The sequence below is a fragment of the Amblyomma americanum genome, chromosome 4 (genome assembly GCF_052857255.1).
Source record: "Amblyomma americanum isolate KBUSLIRL-KWMA chromosome 4, ASM5285725v1, whole genome shotgun sequence".
In the NCBI taxonomy this organism is placed as follows: Eukaryota; Metazoa; Arthropoda; class Arachnida; order Ixodida; family Ixodidae; genus Amblyomma; species Amblyomma americanum.
In genome coordinates this window covers 164,902,458-164,929,927 of record NC_135500.1, presented here as the reverse complement: position 1 = coordinate 164,929,927, position 27,470 = coordinate 164,902,458, and the positions used below count along the sequence as shown (strand labels likewise).

General features: G+C 43.7%; 1 protein-coding gene across 3 annotated transcripts in view; it reads left to right on the top strand.

Moving 5' to 3' along the window:
- Nucleotides 1-2,419: 2,419 nt before the first annotated feature.
- LOC144128620 (hexosaminidase D-like) overlaps nt 2,420-27,470 on the top strand; it is a 34,748-nt gene continuing 9,697 nt past the window's right edge. The window contains exons 1-13 of one of the 3 annotated variants that reach the window (XM_077662157.1): nt 2,420-2,574; nt 2,693-2,747; nt 2,836-3,033; nt 3,289-3,367; nt 3,460-3,545; nt 4,319-4,502; nt 5,174-5,248; nt 9,851-10,046; nt 13,755-13,843; nt 17,256-17,334; nt 19,533-19,643; nt 20,757-20,843; nt 20,940-27,332. In XM_077662157.1, the coding sequence (XP_077518283.1) occupies nt 2,546-2,574; nt 2,693-2,747; nt 2,836-3,033; nt 3,289-3,367; nt 3,460-3,545; nt 4,319-4,502; nt 5,174-5,248; nt 9,851-10,046; nt 13,755-13,843; nt 17,256-17,334; nt 19,533-19,643; nt 20,757-20,843; nt 20,940-21,114 (1,443 nt within the window). In that variant the 5' untranslated portion in view covers nt 2,420-2,545 and the 3' untranslated portion in view covers nt 21,115-27,332. Of the gene's footprint in view, nt 2,575-2,692; nt 2,748-2,835; nt 3,034-3,288; nt 3,368-3,459; nt 3,546-4,318; nt 4,503-5,173; nt 5,249-9,850; nt 10,047-13,754; nt 13,844-17,255; nt 17,335-19,532; nt 19,644-20,756; nt 20,844-20,939; nt 27,333-27,470 lie in introns of those variants that run through there. The other 2 variants (XM_077662158.1, XM_077662159.1) reach the window with 2 other exon arrangements.

The window sequence follows — 27,470 nt, the reverse complement described above, 5'->3', positions numbered from 1 at the left end:
TGGAGCTAAATTTCCTGCTCGATCTTTTCAGGCCCGTTGGGCTTGGAAACGAACGCGTACCGCTGCGTTTTTTGTAACGCCTTTCTTTTCTTTTTATCGGCTATTGAAAACGCCCCGAGTCAGAGAAGCGAGGTTGAAATCAAAAGTTCTCGTTATTTGTTTACAGGCAATATTATTCTACAAAATAAAAAAAAATACGTTTGCAAGAAAGTGCATTAAAACTCAAACGTGTATGATCAAAAGCGCTTGCTCTTAAAATACGGCGCTGGACAGTTTGCGTTTTCTTGCCGTTGCCACGGCACACCAAATCTCATAGTGCATGAGATATAATGTATAACACATTCTGAGCACCCTACACAGTAGCTGCCGTCAGCTCACGCAAGCGATTGCCCTATACGTCAGGACGTCGTTTGTATAGATTGCCATGCTAAATTTGTTCAGGTCGTGAAAAAATTTGTTGAAAAATGCTCGCTTTACAGCTTCTTCGTTTATTTTTTCTTACCTTGCATCTGGCGCTCTTGTAAATAAAAATTCTGACGCATCTTCACTGCTTCACCAGTTCAGTAATGAGCATTAGCAAATTAGGGAAGAAGAAAACGATACGCCAGCCTGGTGAACGGCAGCAGTACTGCTTGAGGGGTATTCTCTGAGAATTCACCATTATTATTTATTAACATATTCGGTCACCACCGGCTCCAGACACCATGGGCGCCGTGATCATGCATCCCATGCATCTCAGGGAGACTGTGGGCGTTTTATTGGTAACCAGGACCGTCAAAACCACGGACCAAGAAAAACCAAGGAGGCTGCATCGCTTGACAGTTTTGAAGCTTAGTAATAAAAGCTCGCAAGAAGGTCGCCACTGCCATGCACCGAATGCAGCGGCAGCTGTTAATATATATATATATATATATATATATATATATATATATATATATATATATATATATATATATATATATATATATATATATATATATATATATATATATATATATATATATATATATATATATATATATATATATATATATATATATATATATATATATACGTAACACTCCTTTTAGTTTTCCACACTTGCTCGTTCTTCGACTATAGCGCTCCTCTCCAGTTCGCCGCTGTAGGCGCGCGGGGACAGAGCCGCTGATCCTCGACTCGGGGACGCCTCAAAACCGACCCTGCTCGTGTGCTGTGCGATGTCACTGCACGTTAAAGATCCCCAGGCGGTCGAAATTAATCCGGAGCCCTACACTACGGCACCTCTTTCTTCCTTTCTTCTCTCACTCTCTCCTTCACCCCTTCCCTTACGGCGCGGTTCAGGTGTCCACCGAGACGTGGGACAGATACTGCGCTATTTCATTTCGTCGCAAGACAATGTTCATTTTTATTCCAGTTACGCACTCCGCTTTCACCATACTCCACTTCCATGGTAACACTCCTTCTTCTGAAGTAACCATCCTCCGGGTGGTTCCCGTGGTAATTTTTACGCTCTCGACATGCCCCCCCCCCCCTCCCCTTTTCACCGGTTACCACCCGGAGGGCACATGGTTTCCGTGGAAGCCACCCTCCGGTTGTGTATTCTCACACCACGCCCTCCTCTTTTCACGGTAATTCCTTCCCAACGGTCCCCGTGGTTCTAACCCTCTTCCATTGTAGCTACCCTCCGGGGGGTGGTTACCGGAGTTGTTACCGTGCTGGAGGGTGGTTGCCACGGGAACCACTCTTCAGTTATACATTCCTACGCTCTCACCATACCCTCCTCCATCCACGGTGACCATTCTCCGGTTGAGAATTCCTCCGCTCTCGCGAAAGCCTCCTCCTTCCACGGGGAAGAGCTCCTCATGAGGAAGCCGCTAACATGCAGTAACGCTCTCTCCTGAGTTACCTTGCCTACATGGCACTTACCTCTTCTAGGCAGCAACACTGACAATAGACAAATGAGAAATAGACCGGTATGCAATCGGATATAACGCAAGTATGCAGTGCAGCTCGGCCAACATTTAGACCGCCTCACAAAATTCCTCCGCGACGACGAAATTATAAGCTCAGTAATGCTGATGCCTGTGAATTTCCTTTAATGTTGTGATTGGTCAGTGGAGTAAGTAGTATCCTACAGAGTGGTGGTTATATTGAATTATAATATATTCTGGCTCAATATAGTGATGGCACAGCATGATACAGTCAGTACAGTGGCTGCAGGTCGCTGAAGCACAGTGCTGTGAAGTTTGAATCTGGCGCGCTTCTTCAACGTTCAAATAGCAGCTAGAATTTCAACAAATTTATATTTTACTTATAGAACACAAAATTAATTTTCACACTAACATTGAAAAAAGTTTTTTTGAAGCCTTATTAAGCGCCTGACAGGTAACTGTCACCGGATTTCAAGTCAGCTGCGGAAACCTTTAGCAGCCAGGACACAACCAAGGCCAGCCAAGCCAGTCTTCACGTCGTGCTGTTTACAAACAGCAGTCAGCAGACCACTACGCTTGTTGATTAAGTGGTCTCGTTCTCTACGCTCCGTTGAGCACAGGGAAGAACGAAAATGGACGAACGTAAAGCATTTTTCCACAGGTATGCACTTCTACTTTTCTGCCTTCTGAGCCTCATTCGCATCTTCTTAAAAAACTCGCTGATCGGGCGATCCTGTTATCGCTCCTGGCGCATAACTCTCGTCGGTGACGCTTTTCAGGTTCGTTCACCTCGATCTCAAAGGTGCTGCCTTCAAGGTCTCATACTATGAGCAGGTCAGCATTGCGGTCGGTTACTCAGTAGTGAGCCTAGAATCCCGCTGCTGGAAAGATGTTTACTCACGTACTTGTACTTACTCCGCAGTTGCTACCGCTCATTGCCAGGATTGGAGCCACTGGGGTCGTGATCGAGTACGAGGACACATTCCCTTATGCTGGCGACCTCGCAGACCTGAAGCACCCAGAAGCGTATTCTCAAGAATGCATCATGCAGATAGCGCAAATAGCCAAGCTTTCAAACCTTTTAGTCGTACCTCTAGTCCAGACGTTCGGCCACTTAGAGGTATGTATACTCATAACGCAGAAGGATTAGGTCGTTTTAAATATTTTTTTATTTATATCCTCCTTTCGGATTTGCAGCAGGAACCTGCGTGTTTAATTAATTGATTCAGTGATGTGTGAGTGCAAATAATTACGAGTGTCACTAAAGCAAGCTGTTTTGTGTTGCGTCTCTTCGTGACGCTTTCAGAAATGCTTTGTGTTCATGCTGTAACCTTGTTACGAAAGTACTGCTCACACCCTTAGCATCGTTTTTCAGTTTGTTTTAAAGCGCTCGAAGTTCTTCGAATTCAGAGAAATCGCCCGGTATCCCAATGTGCTCTGCCCATCTCACCCAGGTAAGGAAGCCTGTGTCGACAGGTTTTCTCTTTTGTAATGCTCACTGACGACCAGTCTCAAATATCGTGCACGTACTCTCACCTCCTTCCAGGGTCATTGTCTTTAATCGAAGAAATGGTTTCGCAAGTTATGCAGCTTCATTCAGACGCACAGTGGTTTCACTTGGGCGCTGACGAGGTACGTGGATATCTCTTGTTCTTCCGTAAAGGTGCGATTTTTTCTCGTATTATTCGGCTTCCTATTTATAGATAGTACTACGCCTATTTCTGTGCAACACGCGTATGTTTAATTTTTTTTTGCAGCAATAGTTGCCACATGAAGCATACACAGAGTAATTAAACAGTGTTGGCATCACAGTATGTCCTAAATGAAAACGCCTGTGCTTTCAAGAAAATTGCCCAGCCATAGAAGATATGTATATATAGAGGGACACTATGAAACAATTATATCTTTCCAGTGCCAACCTGTGGGGCTGAAACCTGGAAGCTCTTGAAAAAAAGGCCTGAAGTTAATTTTAAGGCAATGCAGCAAGCTACAGATAGGAAACTGATATGGGTAGAATTGAGAGACTGGAAGAGAGCAGAGTATGTGGATTAGAGAGCAAACGCAAATTCATGATGTCCTTGTAGAAATTGGTAGGAAATAATCATAAGCAGGGCATATAATGTAGAGAACAGGTAGGCAATGGCCCTTATGATAACAAATTGGATTCTGAGGGTAAATTTAGCAGGGGGCAGCAGGGAGTCGGATGGGTGGGTAAGAGCAGGGAATTTGTGGGGATATGGTGGCTTGAGCTGGCACAGGACAGGACCAAGGGATGATTAGTGGGAAAGGACTTTGTCCTGTTAGTAGACATAGCTAGGCTGACGACGATGATGAGCACAGCAGGTTGCAGCAGACCGCATTAGCTGTCTTGGTGGTGGCATTACGTCGTGGCCGTGTCTGTCCAGGTGTGGCACCTGGGCCAGTGCAACCGCTGCCGTTCAATCATGGTGGACAAGCAGTGGGGCAAGGACCACCTGTTCGTGGACTACCTATCACGCATTGTGAGCAACCTACACAAAAAGTACCCACTGCTCAAGTTCATCATCTGGGACGACATGATGCGTGATATGGACCCGCAAGTAATCACTGGTTCGTGCACAGTTTCCCCTGAGCCGAACTGTGCCGCCTTTCCACTTGTTTCTTCCTTTTCATTTCATTTATCTTATCATGAGATAAAAAAATTTGACTATCATTCTCCCCCAACTGTACTCTAAAATCCTCCTTAACCTAAAGCATTGTGTTCATGGACTTACTCCATCACTGCTCACTCCTCGACTTCATTGACTTCATTATATCGGCCAACCTTTTTTCATTAATTTAAACATCCTTTTCTTTCATCGATCATTACGTAGCCCCTTTATGCCATGAGGAAATAAACGTCGCTTAAAAGAAAAGCTTGTCTGAATGTGTTTCTGTTACTTTTATATTAAAAGAAAAGCTTGTCTGAATGTGTTTCTGTTACTTTTATATTGCCCTTGTTGCAGATGTTTTTTTTATTTTTTGTTCATTTTTGTTGTTGCTAAATTTTTAAGAAATTGTGCTCTGCTTATAACTAATACATGGACAGTGAGCTAAAAGTGGGCTATGCCAAAATTACCAGATAAGGATGCCAAACTCTGGCATTTTTTCCATGCCATTTCGTGTACTTTGTGATATGCTTATAACTAATACACAGACATTTTTCATGAGACCTCTGACAGTGAATTGTACTGGAATTACCAGATCAGGATGCCAAGCACTGTTGTTTTTCCCATTCTAAGGTGCAGGATTGCATCTCCTTGTGGAGCCGATGGTTTGGCATTACTTTCCCCAGTCCGAGTTTCGGCTAAAGCAAAGTAAGTTATGCTGTTAAGAATGAAATTTTTGACAGTTACATGTGCTTACATGTGTTTTCATATGTGGATGTTCTTGTTATTGTGCATTCAGACACACTGAATAAGGCTAGCGTGTGATCCTTACTAGACTGATGCTTTTCTTCTTGCCTGCCTTCTTAATGTGATGTATATTGACTTTTTAATGATTAGAACTTTAGTGTAGTGGGCCGTTGAGCTTCTTTTTTATAAACGGGAGGTACACGTGGTGACAACTTTTCTGGGCCATGTAGGGAAGGCTAAAGAGGCGGTATGTCTGTGGACCGTCTCACTCTGCCAAATAGTTTGTCCACCTGGTGCATCAGTCCGTATGTGGTTGCTTTGCTCCCTAGGTAGCCGGCATCATCTATGGAAGATTCCTGTAAAAAGACGTGCCTAGCAGATTTGTTGTAATCAAGGAAACCATTTTTGCCTTAACTCTGCAATGTTAAAAGTTGGTAGTTATATTAGACATATGCCTTAAATCGCTAGTACTACCACTGTACCATGCTTTAGAAGAAAACTAATAACTGCAGTTCGGGATTATATTCCACCGCATAGGAAGAGAGGCCCTTTGTTTGCCAGTGCCAGGAACAGTTATCTCTGTTACCTGTTATTTATTGCAGTGCAGTATGTGTACCTTGTTTCAGATGCAGACTATTTGTGTTACTGCTTTTGGGAATGAGCTGTGAGTAGTGTTATTACAAGGCTTGTGCAGTAGTAGTTTAGGAGAGAGGAATATAATTTGTGGATGGAGTCTTCATCAGCACAAGAAAGCTTGCTTATATGATGGCATGACATCGGTGGGGTGCTCAAGACAATAAGTAGGAAAAAAAGAAAGAAAGAAGGAGAGAAAGTAGCGAAGTAATAAAGAAAGAAAAATATTCGCGCATGAGGCATTTGCGCCACTGACAAGCGTGAAGAGCAGTATAGTAGACTCTTGTTATGAAGAACTTGGTCAGAATGAATTCCCTTACAAGGTGAACAGTGCGAGAACATTATGTTTGGTTCCCATAGACTCAATATACAAAAAATCCACTCGGGATGAACTGTTTCGTGTGTTCCTCGGTTAAGACGAACTTTCGCAGCGGCCGTGCCTCTTGGCAGCTTCATGCAACTGTACTCGCAGAACGTTTGCAAGGCACTCTTAAGGCAAGCTTGGGGAAAAAAAAATTAATGTTTCCTTGCCAGAAAAACGTACCCCGCAAGAGAGCTTCTCTGCGTCTTTAACTCCCCCTAACAAGGTAGCTTCCCTGTGCCTTCACATAAAAAAGCAAGGAAGCGTTCCATCAGGTGCAGGTATGGAAGGCAAGGTTCCTTCACGCCTGTCTGCACGCAGTGAAGCGATCCTGCATGGACCTCGGCATCGTGTGCACATCGCTTAATGCAAGTTGCATACTCAGGGCGAAAAGGCGTGTAGGCACAGAGTACACCTACTAGTTGACTTCGCGCTTACGCAACAAGATGGAAGCCAAATTTTAAACTGACGCACTGTTACAACCAGTGTTTTCATGGCACAGAGTTATCACATGGCCAGTTGTCAGTGCCAAGTCCACATCGCCTGTGGCGGATGGAAATACGTGAAGCGCACCTGCTCATATTCTTGATAACAGCCTCCCTGCAAAAGGAGTGGGATGAGAGATAGAGGTGTGCGAATGTTTGAAAAGTTCCAGTAACCAATCGAATATTCTCCTATTCGATTGTTTCAGCGAATCAAATGTGTTCTCAATTGTTCATATGCTTTACGAATAATTGGCACGAGCATTGAATAAAGCGTGCCACATTTTTCTTTGGCGACTGTTCCAAAACGATTGCCAACACCAATGCCGCGTATATCACCCTGCCACGACTTGTAAGTGCTGGGTGAAGGGTTCAACGTCACGACGCACTCTCAGAGCTCAGGAATTTTTAACTTGAGCCCTGCCAAAAAAAAAAACCTTTTGCAGGGACCCTGTCCTGTAAAGTTCAGCAAACCTTATCTTGACACCTGATATCAGAGGCCATGGCAAATACATAGCTGTCACCTGCCTCATGTCCTTAGATGTGGCTCTATAGTTTATTCTCTTTTGTCGGCAATAGCAAAAGGTCATTTTCTCATATGTATAACAGTCATAGAGTTAATATACTGACTTCATGTTACGACCCCTAGTGGAAATTAGTGTTGAGTTTTTATTAGCTATAACTTTAACTCCATAAGTTATAGCATCTTACTGCAGCACCACTGCTAGTGCTCCAATGTTTCACACGATTCCTATTTTTTGTACAAATATTCCCTGAAGTAGTGAATATTAGCACAAATATTCAATTCGTATCGGTTTGGTTTGGAAGACGTACAATGCTCACAATCCTAATAAAAATATATGATCATAAGCTTTCAGAGTATGCTTGAAGCCATTGGGAAAACAAAAAAACAGCAAAAGACACAAATAATGGTCACTGCAGAAGGGAAAGAAAGAGAACAAAAAAAAAAAGAAACTAGACTAGTGCTGTTTTCAAGAAGGATGGTGTGAGCAGGATGGGGTGAGATTTTTTTTATACACTCACTCTTCAGAGAGCTCACCTCATACCTAATTCTTTCCTTACCATTGTCTTGGCCGCCGCGGTGGCTGAATGGTTGTGGCGCTCGGCTGCTGGCCCGAAAGACGTGGGTTCGATCCCGACCGCGGCGGTCGAATTTCGATGGAGGCGAAATTCAAGAGGCCCGTGTACTGTGCGATGTCAGTGCACGTTAAAGAACCCCAGGTGGTCGAAATTTCCGGAGCCCTTCACTACGGCGTCCCTCATAGCCTGAGTCGCTTTGGGACGTTAAACCCCCATAAACCAAACCTTACCATTGTCTTAGCACTGCAAGGTAATTTTATTCATTCTTCTCATGTAACATATATTTTGCATGCTCACATATTTTTTTTGGGGGCACTTCTGTTAAGATGAACCAATTTTCTTGGTCCTTTCAAGTTCTTATCTGTCACAAATCATCATCGTTTATTAACCCCTAAAGGTCCCCTCAGGGACATTGAATAAGGGGGAAGGGAATACAAGGGTGTTCCATGGTCATACATATGCACGAAAGGGCAAATAATAGCTATTTTCTACTGGTTATTTAAAAGGAGATTGTCTATGAGCATGTGGAAAATTTGGTTATGTTTATGGAAAAAGGATAGATTTGATGTAGTCGGGAAAAGGGTGTTGCAATATCAAGTGTTGATGCTATTTTTTAGTATCAACAAGTGAAACCAGAAACCAGTTTTCAAGCTTGCTGTGGTACATGACCCTGAGTCGTGCAAGCAGGAATAAGTGTTTGACACCTTGTCACTACAAATTGGCCCCCTTGAAGTATTCATTCTAAGAAGTACTTCTATAGCATTTGTTGGCTCCAATCTAATACCTGTTAAAGACATCACAAGAAAAGTTGGATATCTCAAGAATCATTTGCGATTTGTGCAGCAAAGAAACTAACATTATATTAACCTGTAAGTGTCATCTACCCTGAATGTCAACACTTTTCTAAGATCCTAACTATTTATGAATGCTTGCTTATTTACATACTGCGCTATATTATTCAAAAATTGGAATGTTGGGCCTTTCCTCTGGTAACATAAGTGCTCTTTAGTAGTGGCGGGCAGCTGCAGTGAACTTCTTTCTCTTGGTCGTAGACAGGCAACACATTATATCAGCATAGCAGATTAGGCTGGTTGATGTGAGGCATAATAAAATTTTAGCAGCTTGGGCAATTTAGTGAATAGCTTCTCATGATGTCATTGTCTATGATGTACATTATGTGTGTCACTGACTGTATACATCATAATATAAAACGAAACAGTACTACTACCTACAAATCTTGGTTGTAAAAGTTTTCAATCTTAATTAACAGATTATAGGCCATTCTTGCATATTGTCGTAGATCTAGATGATTTCTTATATGAATAAAAAAAATTGCGGGTGGGACTTTCGTTCTCTATTATGTATTGGTTTCATGCCTGATAAAGTGTTGCTGCTTGTCTAGTATAGCTGGAAAATTAAGTGCATAACCTAGAAGAATATCTGCAAGTCTGCATTGAAGCTAAATGTGGTGTTCTATGTGTTGAGCCATACTTATCTTAACGTTTGTATAAGACCTAAAAAGTCATCAAAGGAATTCTAGTTCTAAACTACTAAGAAAAAATAACATCGGTTTATGTTTCTCATTCATACTTGGCAAGGAGCCATTGCTGTGGCTCAGTGGTTATGGCGCTCGGCTGCTGACCCGAAGGACGCAGACTGCAGGGGGTCACATTTCGATGGAGGCGAAATGCTAGAGGCTTGTGTACTGTGCGATGTCATTGCATGTTAAAGAATCCCAGTTGGTCGAAATTTCCGGTATCCTCCACTACAGTGTCCCTCATAGCCCGAGTTGCTTTGGAATGTTAAGCCCCATAAACTAAACCATACTTGGCAAGTAATTGCCTCATTCTGCTACTTGTGAAGGAAAAGCACATTGCATATCCAGGCAGACCAAGAGTGCAAAATTAGGATAATGGCAGGTGCGCACTTTCTTGGACCGCTGAAAGATGCTGTGCTCTCGCCAGTGTAGGCTCTATCCCATTCCAGGCATGTGGGACAAGTACCTGTCAATATTCCCAAATGTGTGGATTGCGAGTGCCTTCAAGGGAGCCACCAAGATCAACCAGGTGCTAACGCCCACGTCTTTCCACATCAGCAACCATGAGGCCTGGAACAAGGTTCTCATGGACAACATTCAGCACGCGAGCTCCTTCAGAGGCATTGCACTCACTGGCTGGCAGCGGTGAGGCCTTGTCTCTCATCGCTGTGAAACCACATACTATTAGCAGAGTTTATTTTGCAATACAACTGTTTTTTGGGAACTAGCCGGCAAATGTGTACTGCCCGCCTCCGTGATTAAAGAAAGAGCCGAGGCCGGAATGTGCCAGAGTTCCTGTTAGGTCATCTGTCTTTCCACAAATGGTGCAGCAACATGTACACCTCTAGGGTGCCTTGATGTCTGCACCTCTCCTTCAGGGCAGGTCACCCTTAAGCCACCCCACGCTGCCCTTTATCCCTCACAGCAGCATGTTGAGCCCTAGTCACCAGTCGCACACTGCATGCTGTGTGTGGCATGGTATCTGCGTGGTGGCATGGCGACAGAAATAATGACTGAGCTGGAGAGAAACAGCAGATATTTTGTTTTGCTTGTGGCAATAATGCTCTCTCTTCAGAGATGAAAAAGCATTAATTTCAGCTAACTTTATCATTTTAGTGAGATCATTAAAGATGAAGTTATGCAGAAATTTAATAAAAGCTAGAAGGAGTGCTTGGAAGACAGCAATAGGCATAATGAAACACAGCAGAGAAAGAAGGAAGCTACTGAAGCCTTCGAGCAAGCAATACTTTATAGCAGTATTCTCATTGACATGTAAAAAAAAGCTGAAGATAAGGCTGATTGGAGGTGAATAAAATGGGAGAGGCCTTTGCCCTACAGTGGTATATTAGCTTGGTTTACATTCGTAATGATGGGACTGTTTTTTTACTATTGAGCAAACTGTAACGGCTGAGTGCCTCTTCAGGTTAACAACTGTCCAGGCCAAGCTTTCTACAACCTTTGTCCGTAAAGTTTCAAGACTGATTTATTTTGTTCTCTAGAAATGATTCTCCGAAACAAATGGTACGTGTGTGTAGTGCCGTCTTTTCGGGCTAACCTGAGCTATTTATGTTAATTTCTGTGGCGGCCGCTAGATGGCACTACATGTAAAAAAATACGGTGTCACTAGTCGTCTGCACATTCTACTGTGACTGAATGTGGAGAGATGGGCGTCCGCCTCGAACAGCGTGTAAACATAAAATTCTATGTGAAGCTTCGCAAGACAGCCACACAGACGTATGAGCTCCTTCGTGACGCTTACGGCAATGAGACATTGTCGTGGACGCGAGTTTCCGGGTGGCACAAGAGGTTTGTTCCGAAGAGAATGTCGGTGGAAGACGACACAAGGCAGGGGCGCCCTTCAACATCACGGAATGAAAACAACGTCTGGGAAATCGTACAGCAAGACCGCACCATTACAGTCCGCATGCTATCAGATGCTCTTGACATTAATACGACAACATGCCACCAAATTTTGTGTGAGAACTTGGGGAAACGAAAGCTGAATGCCAGAGTTGGGCCGCACTCCCTCACACAGGGCCAGAAGGATACGCGGACATCAATGAGCGCTGATTTGCTCTCCGAGGCAGAGAAGGATCCTGCATTCGTCGACTGCATCATTGCTGAAGACAAAACATGGTGTTTTCAATACGATCCTCAAACAGAGAGGCAGAGCGCCGAATGGCGGTCCACAAGCTCTCTGGCATCGAGAAAGGTGCGGCGACAGAGGACCAAAACAAAGACGATGCTGATAGTTTTTTTCGATGCCAGAGGTGTCATACACCACGAGTTCGTCTCGCAAGGGCGGACGGTGAATCAGGAGTTTTATATCCGCGTGCTCCAACACGTGTGATGCACTGCGACGCCATTGCCTTGACTTGTGGGCATCTGGATAATGGAGCCTTCTTCACGATAATGCAAGGCCACACACTGCTCTCAGCGTGACAAAATTTCTCGCCAAGCATAGCATTACTGTACTTCCCCATCCGCCATACTCACCTGACCTCTCCCCATGCGATTTTCTCCTGTTTCCTCGTGTGAAGAGAGCTCTAAAAGGCCGCTGGAAGTGGAGCGTGGAGGCTATTCAAAACGCCTCGACAAAGGAGCTGACAGCCCTGCTAGAAGGAGCGTTTTCCAACTGTTTCCAAGACCTCAAGAAGCATTGGAAGCTGTGTATAGACTGCAAGAGAGACTATTTCGGAGGGGCACTGCACAAATAATTTCAATGTTAAACGCATTTTTTTTTCAATGGACTCAGTCTTGGAACTTTACGGACAAAGGTTGTAGATTCTGTGAAATCAATGGGTTCCTTGGAGTGTGCTTTCTGCGTTCCCAAAATACTTCAATCCACGCATGCCTCGACCCCAACCTTTCTTTTACTTCATTTTTCATGGGGTTAATTAGGAATACAGTTACAACAGGTTATTTAACTATGCAGCTAGTCATTATTAATTTATTTGGGTTTATTTTTAAGGTCTCTCCATCTGCATAATCTTTTTTTTTTGCATCCATGTGAGGCAAGAAAGGATGGAAGCCAAGAGACATGGAGTTCCTCAGCACCTTTCGAAAGCTGTTGGGAGTTCCTTGAGGCTAAGATTAAGAATGCCTCCTCTAGACTTATTGTTTGATAGTTGCTTTTCTTCCAACTTCAACCTAACATACCCATAGCATCCTGTGTTTCTACCTGCAAACTGGTGCCTTCTGTTTTGCGCCCAGAGGAAAAATTTGTGCTCTCTAAACAGGAGCTTTGATTGTACTGAAGGTGCAGATTCCTCCCGCTCGTCTGTTACACGCACGTAGTTTTTATGAATTTGAGCTGCAGCTTGCTATTTCAGTTCAGAACAAACATTTTTTCACATAAATAGTATATCCAAGCTTATAAGAAATTTACTGGTGACCAATGAGATTCATATGGCATTGTGTGTTAGCATTAGTTTTCTACAGCATGCTGCATGATCCTGTTATCGTCTTTGCAAAGAAAAGCCGCTAAGCAGGCGCTGCATCGCTGCAGGTACGCGTCCGTCATGCCCTTTGCCTCCTCTCTGCCTCTCTCCTTGGCCACTGCGCTCTGCTCTTTACCCTCTCCCCCTTCCCCGCTGCGCCCACCCCTGTCCACCGCATCTCCTCTCTCACTCCTGCCGGAGAACAGTGCCTACACCAGACAGTTTTTTTTCATGATGGGGCCTCCAGAGCTAATTAAAAGCTAATTGGCTAGTTTTACAATGCAAGATGCCAACGGTAGCTTATTTACAGCAAGTACAAAATTTCGTACAAAGTGCCACAATGGTTGAAAATTGTAACATGGAAAGGCCAGTATGTGTCAAATAAACATGTAGGAGTCGTGGAATACTTTCTGTTTCAAAGATGCTTGTGACTAGAAATTCAGAAAAAATATTGATATTATTGCTGGTCGCAAATCAATCTGCATGAAAATGCACGACGTGTGCTATAAAATCACAGTTTTCTAAAATATTATTTACAACATTTACTAGTTTCCATTCACAGTCTTTCTGCTTGTGATGTGAAGGCTACTAAAATGCACCTAAAACAATGAGCAGAAAAATTTTCAAACCCAATTTTATTCAATGCATTTTTTGCTGCCAAACATCAACATGGCTAGAAAGAACCACAGGATTGATCTTTACCGGGAACAAAAATTGGACGAAGTTGTCTTCAGTGCCCCTCTTTTACGTTGCAGTGACCGCAGACTTCACAATGGAAAACCTGCATGGGAACTGCAGGTTCAACAAAAGCGTTAAACTGTTGAGCGGGGCCTTATTTAATTCTTGGCTTACTGTGCATGTGCAATCTGACTAAGGCACAATTTCACATCTTTCACTCTCTCTTTCTCTCTAGGTTTGATCACTTCACTGTCCTGTGTGAGCTATTGCCAGTGGCTCTACCTTGCTTGGCACTCTGCCTCCAGACTATCATGGCAAAAACAGGCAAGTGTTGACTTATCACCATCATCAGCTGAACTACATACACTGCAGGACAAAGGCCTCTTCCTTCCATTAACCTGCAGTTAACTTTTTCCTATCCCGGCTGCAGCCACCCTATCCATGCAATCTTTCTAGCCTCGTCGACCCACCTGAATGAACCAAACCAAACTTCGGGGCAACATGAGCTGACCAAGTGCGACCCTTGCATTTTCAACTCTTTCTTGTATAGCAGTACACGCCTTTGTATGCCTTTTTTTTAGCCTAGAAATGTATAGTTCGTGACTGTGAGTAACTTTGGGAATTGTTGCTCCGAAGCTCCTGGAAAATTCAGGGTAAAGGTAAAAAATAACTTTAAATAAAGAAAAAAATGCCAGTCTGTCTTCGATAGCACACCCGTGTGCTGTGCGATGTCAGTGCATGTTGAAGAATCCAAAGAGGCCGGAATTTTTCCAGCGCCGTCACTAAAGTGTCTCTCATGGCCCACATGGAGTTTTGGGTCATTAAATTGTCTCCGCTAACCAGCAACCTAACACTATTTGCCAATGTGGTGAACTGTGCACATCTGTTTAAAGGGACACAGAAGTCAGTCAAATTGAAGTTGGCCTGTACCGAGAGGCTGGACAGCAGCTTGGGCTTGTTGGTTTTCCATCCTGATGTTAACAGCGCAGAATGTGTGTGCTTCTGTTCTCGTGTCCTGTATATGTTCTGCACTGTTAACATTAGGATTGAGAGGCTGTTGGGTTTTAATGATAACAGAGCCTACTTTTGCTGAAAACGGATCTTTTTTTTAAGCTGGAAAAGACCGGAAAATGAAATACAGGTATTGCCACCGATGGCTGTTTTCACAAACAAACTGCATTGAAGTCAAGACAGCTTTTCTTCCACACGGATCTCCGAGACTAGGCTTGCCGTTCACTCGCATATAGCAATCATTATATCACGAGCTTGGACCAAGCGGAAGGAGAAAATTACTTATGTCCCCTTCTTAACTTAAATTTTTTTAGCAATAAATGCATCTTTTGCTGTCTAATAAACACCAAAAGAGACAAACCATCTATTTTTACTAAGAACAAAACTTGCATGGAGTTGTTTTTAGTGTCCTTTTAATTAGTAAATTAACCCTCTGAAATCTGCAGAATGCTGCCTCTTAGCACTGGAAAAAAAGAACTATGAAAGCAACATCTTCATGCCTGCTGCCCTGCCTTAAGCACAGGGCAGTTACCAGAGTTGCTATTAGCATTTGACTTATGAAAACTGCTGTTTTCCAGGAAATCTCATGTGACTTGTACGTCGCTGTCAAGTTTGTGGAACACAGTATCAATGAAAGAAAACTGATTTCATCACCATCCTTGCATGCAGCCTGGAATAGCTATATGTAGCCTAATTTTGAGTTTGCTAATTACTCAGAGCATAATTAAATTATAGCTAGGCTATGCATTCTTTTGGCAACAAGAAAGTGAAACATAAGACACAAGAGAGGTGTACAGGACGACGTGCTCTTATGTCCGTTTCATGTTGCGCTTTCTTATTACCAAAACCATGCACCAACTAGCCCAGCAACAAATTTTAATTGAATTAAGTTTTTTGTGCAGGCTCTGTTCCATAAACTTTTGACAGCATGTATACATCGGTTTCCTTGTTTTTCACAGGCAGTAATGTATATTTGTCAAAGAGCAAAGCTGGCATCAAAGGGCAGGTTGCATGTGGTAGCAATGCCAGATAAGTTGAATTGGGAAACATAATGAATGGTTTCCAAACATAATCACTTAGCAGTACTTGCAAGATTCTTTTCTGCATTTGTGAGTATGAAGTTCAGCGTCTATGGTACAGTGTCCTGAAGTTGAAAAATTTTGTGCCAACCTAGCAGATTCTGGTTGAATGTAGCTTTCACAAATTGAACCTGTTTACAGCCTATTTTAACTGTTATTTAATAAGATACTGTATATATACTCGCGTAATGAACCCACTTGCATAATGAACCCGCCCCCCCCACTTTTGTCGGTCAGAATTTAGTTGTTGTTTTTTTTCAGCCTCTAGCTTTTTGCAGCAGGTTCCCCAGTTTTTGCGCCCTCTGCAGAAAGACCTTGGCAACGTGCCAAGATGTTGCCCACTGCTGATAACATCGCGGTTTGTTTGTTTATCTTTCAGGGCAGTCGGCATATTTAGCTCTTTGCTGATCACCGCTTGGGATGGCAGTTGTTTGCTCTTCCCTGGAACAGTGCACCAAAGTTGCAGTAGCATCTAGAAATGGGAGAAGCAGACATGCCCTTCTCCGAACCTGGAAGTCTCGAGCATGTCGCCTTGCGGCATCCATACTCACCACTAGCTGGTGCAAGAAACGGGGTACATGTGTACCCCACAAATTTCAAATAAAGCTGCAGGGTTTGAACGTACTAAAACATGAGTAGGTAGAGATTTTAGGGATTCCATCTTGCCATGGCAGGCAGTAAATAAGCATAATCCTTTTCAAAACTAAATACACTGTGCCAGTGATCAAAAAGAACCAGAAGAATGGTATGTGAAGAAATGGCGTCTTGTGTTATTGCCATTTTAGGAACATGACTCAGCTGCATCTTAACAGTGACTTTTTCAGCGAGATCTGTATAGGCATGACATCCTCTGGAATGTGCGTAAAAGTCTGCCCATGGAAAATGGATGAGGGTGGAAGCTTAGAGCAGTATTTGTCGTCTTCAACCGATGCACACACCCACCCATCTTTATGTAACATCACCGCCACGACACACACTCTGAACCTCATACTTTGTGCAACATTTGTCATTATCAGGCGGGACACATGGTCAAAAGATGCTGCGAAATGCTCGGAAACGACTCTCAGACGCTGCATGCATCCGGGAGGCGAGATCCCGCAAACATTCGGCAGGATGAACACAGGGAGCACGCGCTAGGATGTTGACCAAAAATATCTGCAAGTCTGTGCTCATAAATTCAGTCTGTGCTCATAAATTCACACAAAAATCTACACAGCTCTTGCTAAGTTTAGTGCCCTATGTGACATAGCTTAAATATTGCTAATTTTTTAATGTCCATTTGAAGCCTGTCTCTGCCCCTTTTTTTATGTTCAAGCTTCTTTTGTGTGCTTCAAATAACCAAACAGCTCATTTTCATAGTTAGCACACACAAAAAAAAAATTGTTTATGGGGGGTGCAGGAGCATTTGCATGCTCCATCTGTTTGTATTACTACAAGACAACTGGGTCGCAAGGAATAACTGCAATTAATTTGTTACTGAGCACGCACGTCCCACAAACTTTTGCTGCCGACTATCTAAATATAGGCTTGCGTAGCGAAAATGATGGCCTCTCGTGGCATACACAAATGTAGGGCTATGTATGCCATACTACCGCAGGCCTTGTCCATGCTCTTAGAGCTAGTGCCATTCTTTTTTTCCGTTTCAGGTCTGACATCTGAAGCCCATGCAGAGGTGTCCCAATCGATAGGCTATTTTGGCAACATTGAAATGGAAGTCTTCCCAAGGTGTTGTGGCTTCTCTTGCTTCAAGGCGTAGCTTCAAGGCTGGCTTCAAGGCGTAGCTTTTAGTAGATTCCGAGTGTAGTAGTCCATCATGCAGAACATTGCGCCTTTACTGTAAATTATTAGTACTCTAGAAAGCTTGGTTCACTCTGCCAATCTCAAAATGTCGGCGTTTTCTTTACATCGCCAAAACTTCATGCCATCATACTACTTCAACATGAGCATGCCTGTGTCAGGGTCAGTTATGCAGTATAGAAATGCAATATCATGCTACATAATTTAGCATACTTCTGGTTTATGTTGTTTGTTGTTTTTCTATTTTCATATACAGTAGTATATATAGTCACAACCAAGGAGAGCCGTGCAGGTAGGCGTAGGAGAGAACCCAAGAATGAGGTTGGTCCTTTTAATCCTAGAGCTAGGCCTAGCCCGAGCGCACCTCTCGAGCCAACCGCCGATATTTACCACTATTATACTATGGTACCATGCAATATCATGCTACTTGATTTGTTTCTCGAGTTATGTGCTGTTGCAAAGGTCAGAGAATAACTATACGATTAAAATTGCGAAATTTTTCCCACGTTTTCTTTCACGCATTTATTGGCATATTTTTTATTAGTTCAAGACAGGGGTATGCAAATATTAAAATTTTCTAAAACGAATATGAATAAAAATGACTGAATATTCAATTGAAACAAAAAAATTCAGGAAAAGATAATAGGCAGATGTTGTCCTTATTTTTTTTTTTTCAATCTATTGTATATGGTCCTTATAACCAAAATAAACAGACCTAGACTGACTTGGAATCATAGAAGAAAAAAACGCAACTTACACAGAAATGTGTACTTTTTTATTAGACAGCACAGCAGTATGCAGCCCGTACTGTGGTCATGCAAAATGAGGAACAAAATGAAATTCATCAATGATAAATGTCCGTCAACTAAAAACATGATGGGTAGTAAAGCCTCTTTAATTATGGCTTGAAGGGACCAGAAGAGATCCCCCTTTATCCGATTTATCCGAGGGCGAGTTATTATATGCCTGTCCCCGAAAAAAGAAATGCCAAAAATTTGAAAATGCAGTGAAGCCTTGCGAGGAGGTTCCATCATACATACAGCAGAAAGGCCGTAACATGTGCACAGTTTCGGGGTGCTGGAAGAACAACCCAGGCGTAAGCGAGTAGAGCACATATCGGCATCGGAATGGCAAGACTGCTTTTAAAGAGAAACCGAAGTAACTGGTGACGCACCAGTCGGCATCTGAAAGCGGCGCGCAGCTGTATTCAAATGGCTGGTGACCGATAGCCACCTCGCCTATGGGTTGGCGGAGAAGCTCGGCAACCAAAACTATGCGGCGAAGTTGACTTTTGGCCTAGTGACCAGGGCCCTCATATCATCATCACGCCTACCATGTCAGAGGTGCCCATGCAGTAGGCAGGATTTTTACTTGTTGCTTACCTTGGCACTAGACACTTAGGAAGCCCCATGCGAAATTCCGCAAATGGGCTTGCTTTCCCACATATCATAGTTGATCAAAACGATGTGGCGAAGCTCACATTAGAAGAGTTGTAAAGGTGACAGGACAAGTGCCATGGGTGTGGACCTTAAGTATATAGCACATTATGGAAGGATCAAACAGAAAAAAAAATGTGCACTTTCATGTAGTGATTGTTCAAAGCAGGTGGGCAGCCATCTTAATCGTTCTCATCACGTGTGATATGTGGGAAAGCACACCTGCGGAATTTCGCACAAGTCCAAGCCTATCAGCAGTTGGAAGGGACCAGTCCAAAGGGGACATATTTTCAGAGTTTTTTAAACTCATTCCCTGGATAATTTGCATGGATATTGTGGTCTTGCCACGGTCTGATGTATAAAAGTTGGCACAGTGTTCGATCACTGCCAAATATTGGTAAATTCTTGAATATCAATTTTTCAAATGACTGTGAACCAAATAACAAATTTATTCAATTCGTATTTTAAAACTATTTCCACACATCTACTTCAAGGGCATCTCAATTCGTTTTGCTTATTTCCCCTGTTCTCTCCCAGCGCTGATAGCCGAAGTACTATTACGCTTTTCTGCCGTACTGTTACAAGTTCAAAATGATTGTCTGGTAATATTAAAATTATTCATCTGGTAACATTAAAGTAGCCTTGTTATGAAGGCAACGGCTACAGAATAGTACATCGATTAATTTCCAGACCGCAGTCAGTGCCTCCAGTTCCAAACTTCCCCGGGGGCAAGTTGTACGTGTCTGTGTTACACTTGACAAATGTGATAGCCGAACTGGAGCAGGTGCTGTTAAATCCAAGGTAAGTCAAGTCTTGGTTTGTTCATGCAAATTAGCATAATATTCATGCATTACTTATATCACTAGGTCACTTTTATCCTTTACACGTTATCCTTTCCACACTCACAGTTTATGCTGCTGGTGACTCCCCTTAACTGTTATACTGGCAGGGACAAAAGTCTCTGGACCATGGTGCACGATGGCCGGAGCAGGCCTGAGTGCACTTGGTCGTGTGCTCTCGCAGCAGGGCACCTTGTATTGAGACCTGCACTCAGTGCATGTGCTTCAATCCTTACCCACAAGCATGGCAATTCTCTCACTTCAAGCCTCTGCACTTTAGTTATCAGCAACATGCTGCTGCGAATCATTGAGGCTGAGGTGCACTGCTATTGCACCGATGCTGACAGACGCAGTTCACTCGATTCTTTGTGCGTTTGCCATGGTTATAACACTTGTCACTCACCCTCACCACTTTTCACTGCTGGCATTTCTGACGGGTTATACAGAAATAAAGCAGCCAAAAATACAAGATTACGAACAACATATTTGCAGATACTAGAGAATTGCGCACTGCCACTTTGTTATTTTTAAATTATCAAAGAGGACAATCCGAATGCATGCAAACGTTAAAAGGGCTCTCTAGCTGTAAGGCAACTGCACTGCCTATAAAGTAAAAGCTACGAGCTTTATATAGATGAAGATTGCGGAAAAAGGAAAGAAATATGAATGAAATTTCAACATTTACTTACCATATTTTCGGGTGACAGTCTGTAAGACGCATCTGTTCACTTGGTAACCGTGTAGTAACACTGGTGGTGATGATGAGGTTCATCAGATGCTCGACAAAGAAGTGCAGAGAATTAAGCATTTAAAGATGCATTACTATTGCACTAGCTACACAGTTCTTAGTAAAACAGGGACTTTATTTAATAAGCGGCAAAAGGGATTTGATAAACTGTAATAGTACTGTGCAGTCTTGCACCCATCTTAATTTGAAACAGGCACGGGCACAAATTTAGTGCACGTTAAGCCATATTCTCAAGAACCAAAACATATCACTGCCACATTGATGTCCGACATGAATTACTGTCTAGTTTGTTCAAGCAAATCATCAGTAACATTTTTCTTCACCTAGTGTTCAGGGTGGATTCCACGAGTTTTTGGTGGCTCACAACAGGACAAACCCGCTTCACGTCGACCAGTTTGTCAACACAAGTCGAAAGTACGTATTTCACTACACTCTAGCAAAGTGCGATTGGATAGGGTAGTTTTGGTTCCAGTGGAAACCTGCTAGGTTTTTCTCCGTGCAAACTCTCAGGCTTCTAGGCAACATCGAGTCCCTCTACCGAGACATCACAAAGGAACTGTCCGACATCTACTATCAGAGCACGGTCGAAGAGTGGCTCTCCACATACGTCAGCCCATGCAGAGAGAAGCTGAAGAAGCTTGTCAGCGATGCAGACCTGCAAATAGCTGTTAATGTGCCCATGTAGCCATGACGAGAGGTGCTAGGTTGTTGTAGATGCTGCTGAACTTGGGAACTCAGATGTATGTGCTCACATGCAATGACAGCACTCTGTATTTAGCATTATCAATGTGTTGAGTGCAAATGCTGCTTTTACCACTTTTACGTTTTGTATTTTGTTGGCAATTGTTCAAATGCAGTGCGATAAAACCACAGCTGCTAGAAGTGGTAGGGTCAGCTCTGCGAAGGCAAGATGAGTGAAATGCTCATTTGATGTTCTTATTTCATGGTTTTACTTAATGAGCAAACTGGGTTGAGCAATCCCCTCACCCCCAACCCAGTCCTTTTCCTCTCTGTAGCTGTTCTGTGAGACTCGCCTGCAGGTACTGTTATGGCATGTGCTTGAATGAAGTGCAAGGGGAGTGATATTAAGTTTAGTGCTTTTAATGTGAAAGCACAGTTGTGCTTTAAAAAACGCATGCCTGTAAGAGAAGTGTTTGGCTTCCTCAGTAATAGGAATGACACAAGGAATCGCATTTGTGTACAACTTCGTGAATAATGATATTGTGCTGTTCTCACTGTGAAGATTGCATGACTAGGCTTCCACATAGTGGACGGCTGAATGAGGATAGTTCTCTGTTTGTTTTTCTTATTCAGCACAGTTTCAAGCACCCTGTGTCGTTTGCTGAGCCAAAGTTTTACAACGATTTTAACCAAAGCAGTGGTTCAGTACAGAAATGTTTTGTACCCTGTGCTGCCTATACTTGCACTAAACTTCTTGGAAGTATTTAACAGGCACCGGGGGAGGGGGGGGGGGGGGTATGTGCCCTATTTAAATCCAATTTTCTCGGCTATAAATGCATCTTCCTGCCGAACAAATGTCAGCATAGCCACAAAGAGAAAAAAAAAATAGATTTTGCTGAGAATGAAAACTGGGCAGAGTTTTCCTCAGTTTCCTTCTGAACGCTGGTTCACATGCAAGCGACTAAGCGATTGAGCGGTGCGTCGCAGCGAAAATTTCTAACTTGTTGGAACCTCGCCGCTCTTTGCCACGACAACACTGAACAGGTTTTTCCGCCACCGCGGCATGATTCGCTAGCATTTTCGCTTGAGTGCTGGTAGTGCGTGTCTCTGGCCCTGTGCAAACGCTTATGAAGTGATCCTCACCACCCTAGAGACTTGTTCATGAGAATGACTGCTTTTTGCATCAGTTTTTTTTTTTAATAAAAATTACCGAACACTCGCCATTTCATTCTCTTGACTTCACTGACTTTATATCTGACCGACCTTTAGTGATCTAATTTGAGGCTTATGTGTTGCAAGGCTGCGCATGAACCGTAATTTACTACTTGAAAAAATGGCAAACAGCACCTTTATACAGCAACTCATAACTTAATAGGAGCAGCGTGAAAAGGTAGTGAGGCAACACAGTTGTTTTTTGTTTTTGTATGCAAGTTTGTATGTGGCTATCACAAGTGAAATTTTTGATTTGCTGAGTCAGTCTTGTTTACATCCATGCACTGGATTTTCATTTTTTTGTATACATATGTTTTCAAAGATAGATCTCAGCTTTGTCACGAGCATGATGGCTTTGTAAATCACTGCCTGCTACACACACACATCCATGTTCTTTGTATTTTTTTACATTATCTTTGTGCATTGCTTGATCCGAATCGCAGTTGTCTCCATCTGCTTCCTTGATGTGCATCTGTGTATGTCCTTCTAGGCATGTTAAAAAGTTTGTAAAAGATTGACTGTCTTCATTCTATGCATGGAACTTTGAAGATCACACGTGATGTGTTGCAGTGTGTGAAGCCACCATGGAGGTGGTAGGCACACGAAATTTCAAAGGCCGGCAAAGGATGTACCATAAGGGATGACCGTAACGCGAGGTGTAATTCTATGAGTGCGTAAAGGAAAAAATCTAAAGATAATAAATGTAACTTGAGGAACCTTGCAGCAAAGATGAGTAAAAGTTTATGAACAAAATTGTCTAAACAAATGGCTTTCAGGTGCCCTTTCTGTTTCAAAGGAGCTGCACAAGAGATTATCAGATAAGATCGATGCAAAGATAAGCATGGAGTCCCACCGCACCATGACCACGTTGAATGTGCACTTTAAGATAGTTGGTCGCTGAACCCAGTCGCTGAACCGAGCAGCATGTCATGCCTCTCGAAAGTCTATGGGCGTCCTCAGCAGCATTTAAATGAGTCGTTGTTTTGCACGGAGCCGTTGGGAAATTCAGACGCTTTGATGTCGCTGAAAGACTGAGAGCACACTTAAGCTACGCCTAAAGGTTATGATGTGATAGTGTTAATGGGTTCCTTCAGTGGCCTGCGGTCCTCTTTGCTTGTCACTTCACAGACATGGACATTGTTCTTTCTTTCACCATCACCTCATGCTTAACATACCCTTAAGAGTACATTGCAATAGCGTCAGAGATCCCTCCCATGCAAGTACTCTCTATCTTTTGCCTAGGTTCTGCCAGCTAGCCCATATATGCGAAATTGGTCATTCTCTACTCTACATTCATGGATCGTGGCGCGTTCTCATACCACACCTGGTGCAGTGATGCAGCAGTTAAGTGACGAGCCACGGCCCCAGCAGGTGGCTATTTCAAATACACCACCGCCGTGGGGCTTGGGAGAGCCAGATTGCATTTCCCGAGCAACCTGTCACGACCAATCATTAATTTAACTGCCACCTGCCACGGTGGGCAGTTTGCTCAGAACTTCACGGGCAGGTTGTGATGATGTCACGAGGTCACATGACTTGGGTGGAAGGTGAGCCACCTGCTTTCTCGACACCCTACCAACGCCAGGTTTGCCATTGAACAGGACCCTTAATGCTGTTGCATTAAAGGTGCGTCAGATAGTGATACCAAGGAAAGTAGCGACAGACTTCCGAGGTTGTTTAAGCTTGACCTTTAACAGTAGAACGCGATAGCATTATCCGGCCGCCACTGCTTATCATCAGCCGCTATCGGCTGCCGCCCGCAGCCACGTTCCAAGACTGAAATGTATGTCACTGGACTACTCGTGCACACTTGCGCCATCGCTAGCGCTGCCGTCATGATCGCTGCTGCGGTCTCGCAGCACTTCGTTCTAATGTTGTCGTCCAGCGAAATCCCGCAGTTCGCAAATAGCCACATCACGACATCGCGTGGAACAGCTGAAAATTTCCTTGCTGCAGCTGCCACACCTCTATCACCCATTGTGAAAGTCGAACTTGCGGCCCGGCGCACGGCTGTTCGTTTCTTCGGCGTAAAAAGTGGCAGCCATCTTGAATGTAGCCGTGAACGAGCGCTGGTCGCTTGCCAGACCTGGAGCACAAATGATGACTGACGAAGCACTACATTAAAAACTTGTGAAATGCGATGGTGGTGGTGGTGAAAACTTTAATAGACACAGGGGAGTTTAGGACACGCAGGTCCTTGGGCCCCCACACGGCCCCACTGCACTCAAATGTACATTTCCTGAAGGCTCATGATGCTGGCAGCCCAGCCTGTGGCGATTGCTTGCTTGGCCGGGTCCTCGGAGCGCAGTGTGGTCTCCCATGCCTCCCAAGTGGTAAGGTGCTCCAGGCCCCGCGGGGGAGAATCCACCGGGCAGAGGAAAAGGATATGACTGAGAGTGGCTTTGGGGTGGTGGCAGAGGGTACAGGAGGGGTTTGTGTGAACTTGATGATAGCGCGAGCGTGAATGCATGAATGCAATGCGCTCCCATGAGAACTCTAGATCGGAGGCCGCCGGTACGCGGCCGGCAGTAGTCAAATGCGCCAGAGCAGCGTCTCCTCTATACTTTCTATAGGAGGCGCTGGTCAGAGCCAAAGAGAAACTACGCGTGAATGGCGTCGGCTCTTCCGTCGGCTACCAACACTCCTCGGCACCGCTGCCGTTCCAAGTGGGGGTGCCGCCTCAGTTGGAACAGCGGCCCTTCCATTAACTATCAACACTCCCTTGAGCGCCGAGCGCGCATTTGAAAGTTAAAAGAAAACTTGTTGGACGCTTGAGCTTCCCTTAGATTGCGATTGCGTTATCGGGCCGCCGTCGCTTATCAGCAACCGCAGTCAGCAGCCAGGTGTGGGGAGAATGGGGTGCCAGTTTTGCTGCTTATCGATAGCCGCCATCGGCCACCGCCCGCGCGCGGGGAGGGGATGCAGTTCTGCGCGTTGACATAGCAGCTGCTCAAGGCCAGCACCAAGAGCGATGCAACCACGCTGTAGCATGCCTGACATCTCGTTTGTCTCGTCCTTTATTATGGTGCGATGTTTTCGTTTCGATTGTAATTCGACCCCCCACTTCGGATTTTCAAATTTAAAAAAATAGGGATGAAATCCGTGCTCATTACGCAAACACATCATCTCCAGCGAGGAGTTTCCGACTGCTTGGCTGCTACTCTGATATGTGTTGATCGATACTTTCGGCTCGGAGCTTTCATTAGTCAACTAATGTGGCCTTCTCACTATGTTTTTTACGTTTCCCGAAGTTAGGGGGCCGGCCTGCACAATGCATCAACCAATATTTGAGTAAATACAGCATATCGTGGTTTTGTCACCGTGTAATATTCAATTTTAATATGAATATTCGACCATAACCCGGGAGGTGACTTTTCATTTCTATTTTCAGTAAAATAAACTCTTGTTACATTCAAGCAAATACGGTAATTTGTTTCTTCAGCATATAGGGATGCCACCCAGCAAGTCTCAATACAGGCATTGATTGGAAAGTCATTTAGTCTGATTTTAAATGTTTGCCAGTGAGCTGCCTTGAAGTTTCCATCTGTACAGAAATCAACACTGAGTGACATGTAGTTCGAGCAGAACAAAAAAAGTGTCGTCTATGTGTCTGTCTACCAAAGACTGTGATGCAGAAGCCGACAGCCTGCTTGCCGGCACATACGGGTGGCACAAGCAGACAAACATCTCTCATCAAAGAGGACCGGTGCTAATCGAAACCAAAACTGTGTTTCAATTTCCATTTTCACGATTTGAATTCATTACTTTGTGAAAAACATAGAACGAAGCACAGGAACATAACATTCAGTCAGTAAACAATAAAGCTAACATGATGCTTTATTGTGCTTGTGGCTGCATGTCTTGCCCATTTTTCGTTGTTTGTAGAACCTATGCAGCGAAGCTTCACTGTTTAAAAACCAGCTAGTCCATCCCACAAGCTCTAGTCTCGTAGCCAGTGTTTGTACCAGGATGCTTAGTGGTTAAACACAAGTTTGTCCTACTCTTGCATATGTCCCTCGTGAACACTAAAGCCCATCTCACTGCCTCTAAATAGACAATTCCTTTCATTCATCCTGGTACACAAGCGAAAATTAACCAAACTTTACCAAGCTAAACTGTGCTTCGCAACAATTTCACGTAGTACATGTTAACTTAGTCTTGGAGTACATGTTAAAACTGTGTAATAAATCATTCATTGGCCCAGTATGTTTGGCTGTTGTGTGGGCCAGACTCGTTACAACTAGGACAGGAGGTTAAGCTCTTCGCTCTTACCTCATTGTAGCAAAAACTAGCCATATCGAAGTGGTGTAAAATTAACTCTTCAAAGCAGGAAAGTGCAACTTGGAAGCTTGGAAGGCACATATTTTGGTCCATTTGCAATTAAGTCCTTAAAGTAGGGCGAGAGGCAAGTGTACTGCCGATAACAAGAGTAACTGACCCCCCACCAACTCCCCGAACCATGCCACACTGCATTCGGGTGCCTCCTGACAATGCACTCCTGGTGTCGAGATTGGCGCATGGCGCCCGTATGCAGTGTGGCATGGTTCAGAACTTGGAGGGGGCCGGTTACTTTTGTCCATGATAGTGTATACAGGCCACATGTTGCAAATGTGAGCCTCCAAAGCACCATTTAAGATTGGCAGTTGAAAATTGGTTACTATCAAGCTTCATATCTTCTACATTGCCAAATCTTTTGATTCCTGCTTCTGTCTGGTAGCATACGCTTTGAACTATAGTCGGATACAACTTAACTCTGCAGTGAAGCTCCGCCCACATTCTGGACCTCCGCACAGAACTCTTCCATGACAAAAAAAAGTAGTCTGTAGTTAAAACTTTTCTCGTTACCTAAACAAAAACTAATCAGAAGAAAAATTAAAAGCTCTAGGATTTTGATACCTGCCTCGTTTAATAAAGTCAAACATTAAAAGCCGATTTTGTTTACTGCTGTGATTGGCTAGCGGAGTAATACAAGACGTCGTGGACCGTGGCCAAGTGTTAGCAACTGCTGTTTTTTTTTAAGTTGTGTCCTGCTATAGTACAATATCTGGTTCACATGCAATCAGTGCAGACGAAGTGGCGATTTCAGCAGACTGAGACGAGGTTTCGAGCAGTATGTGTGGTAATAGAGAAAGCAAGAAAATATGATTG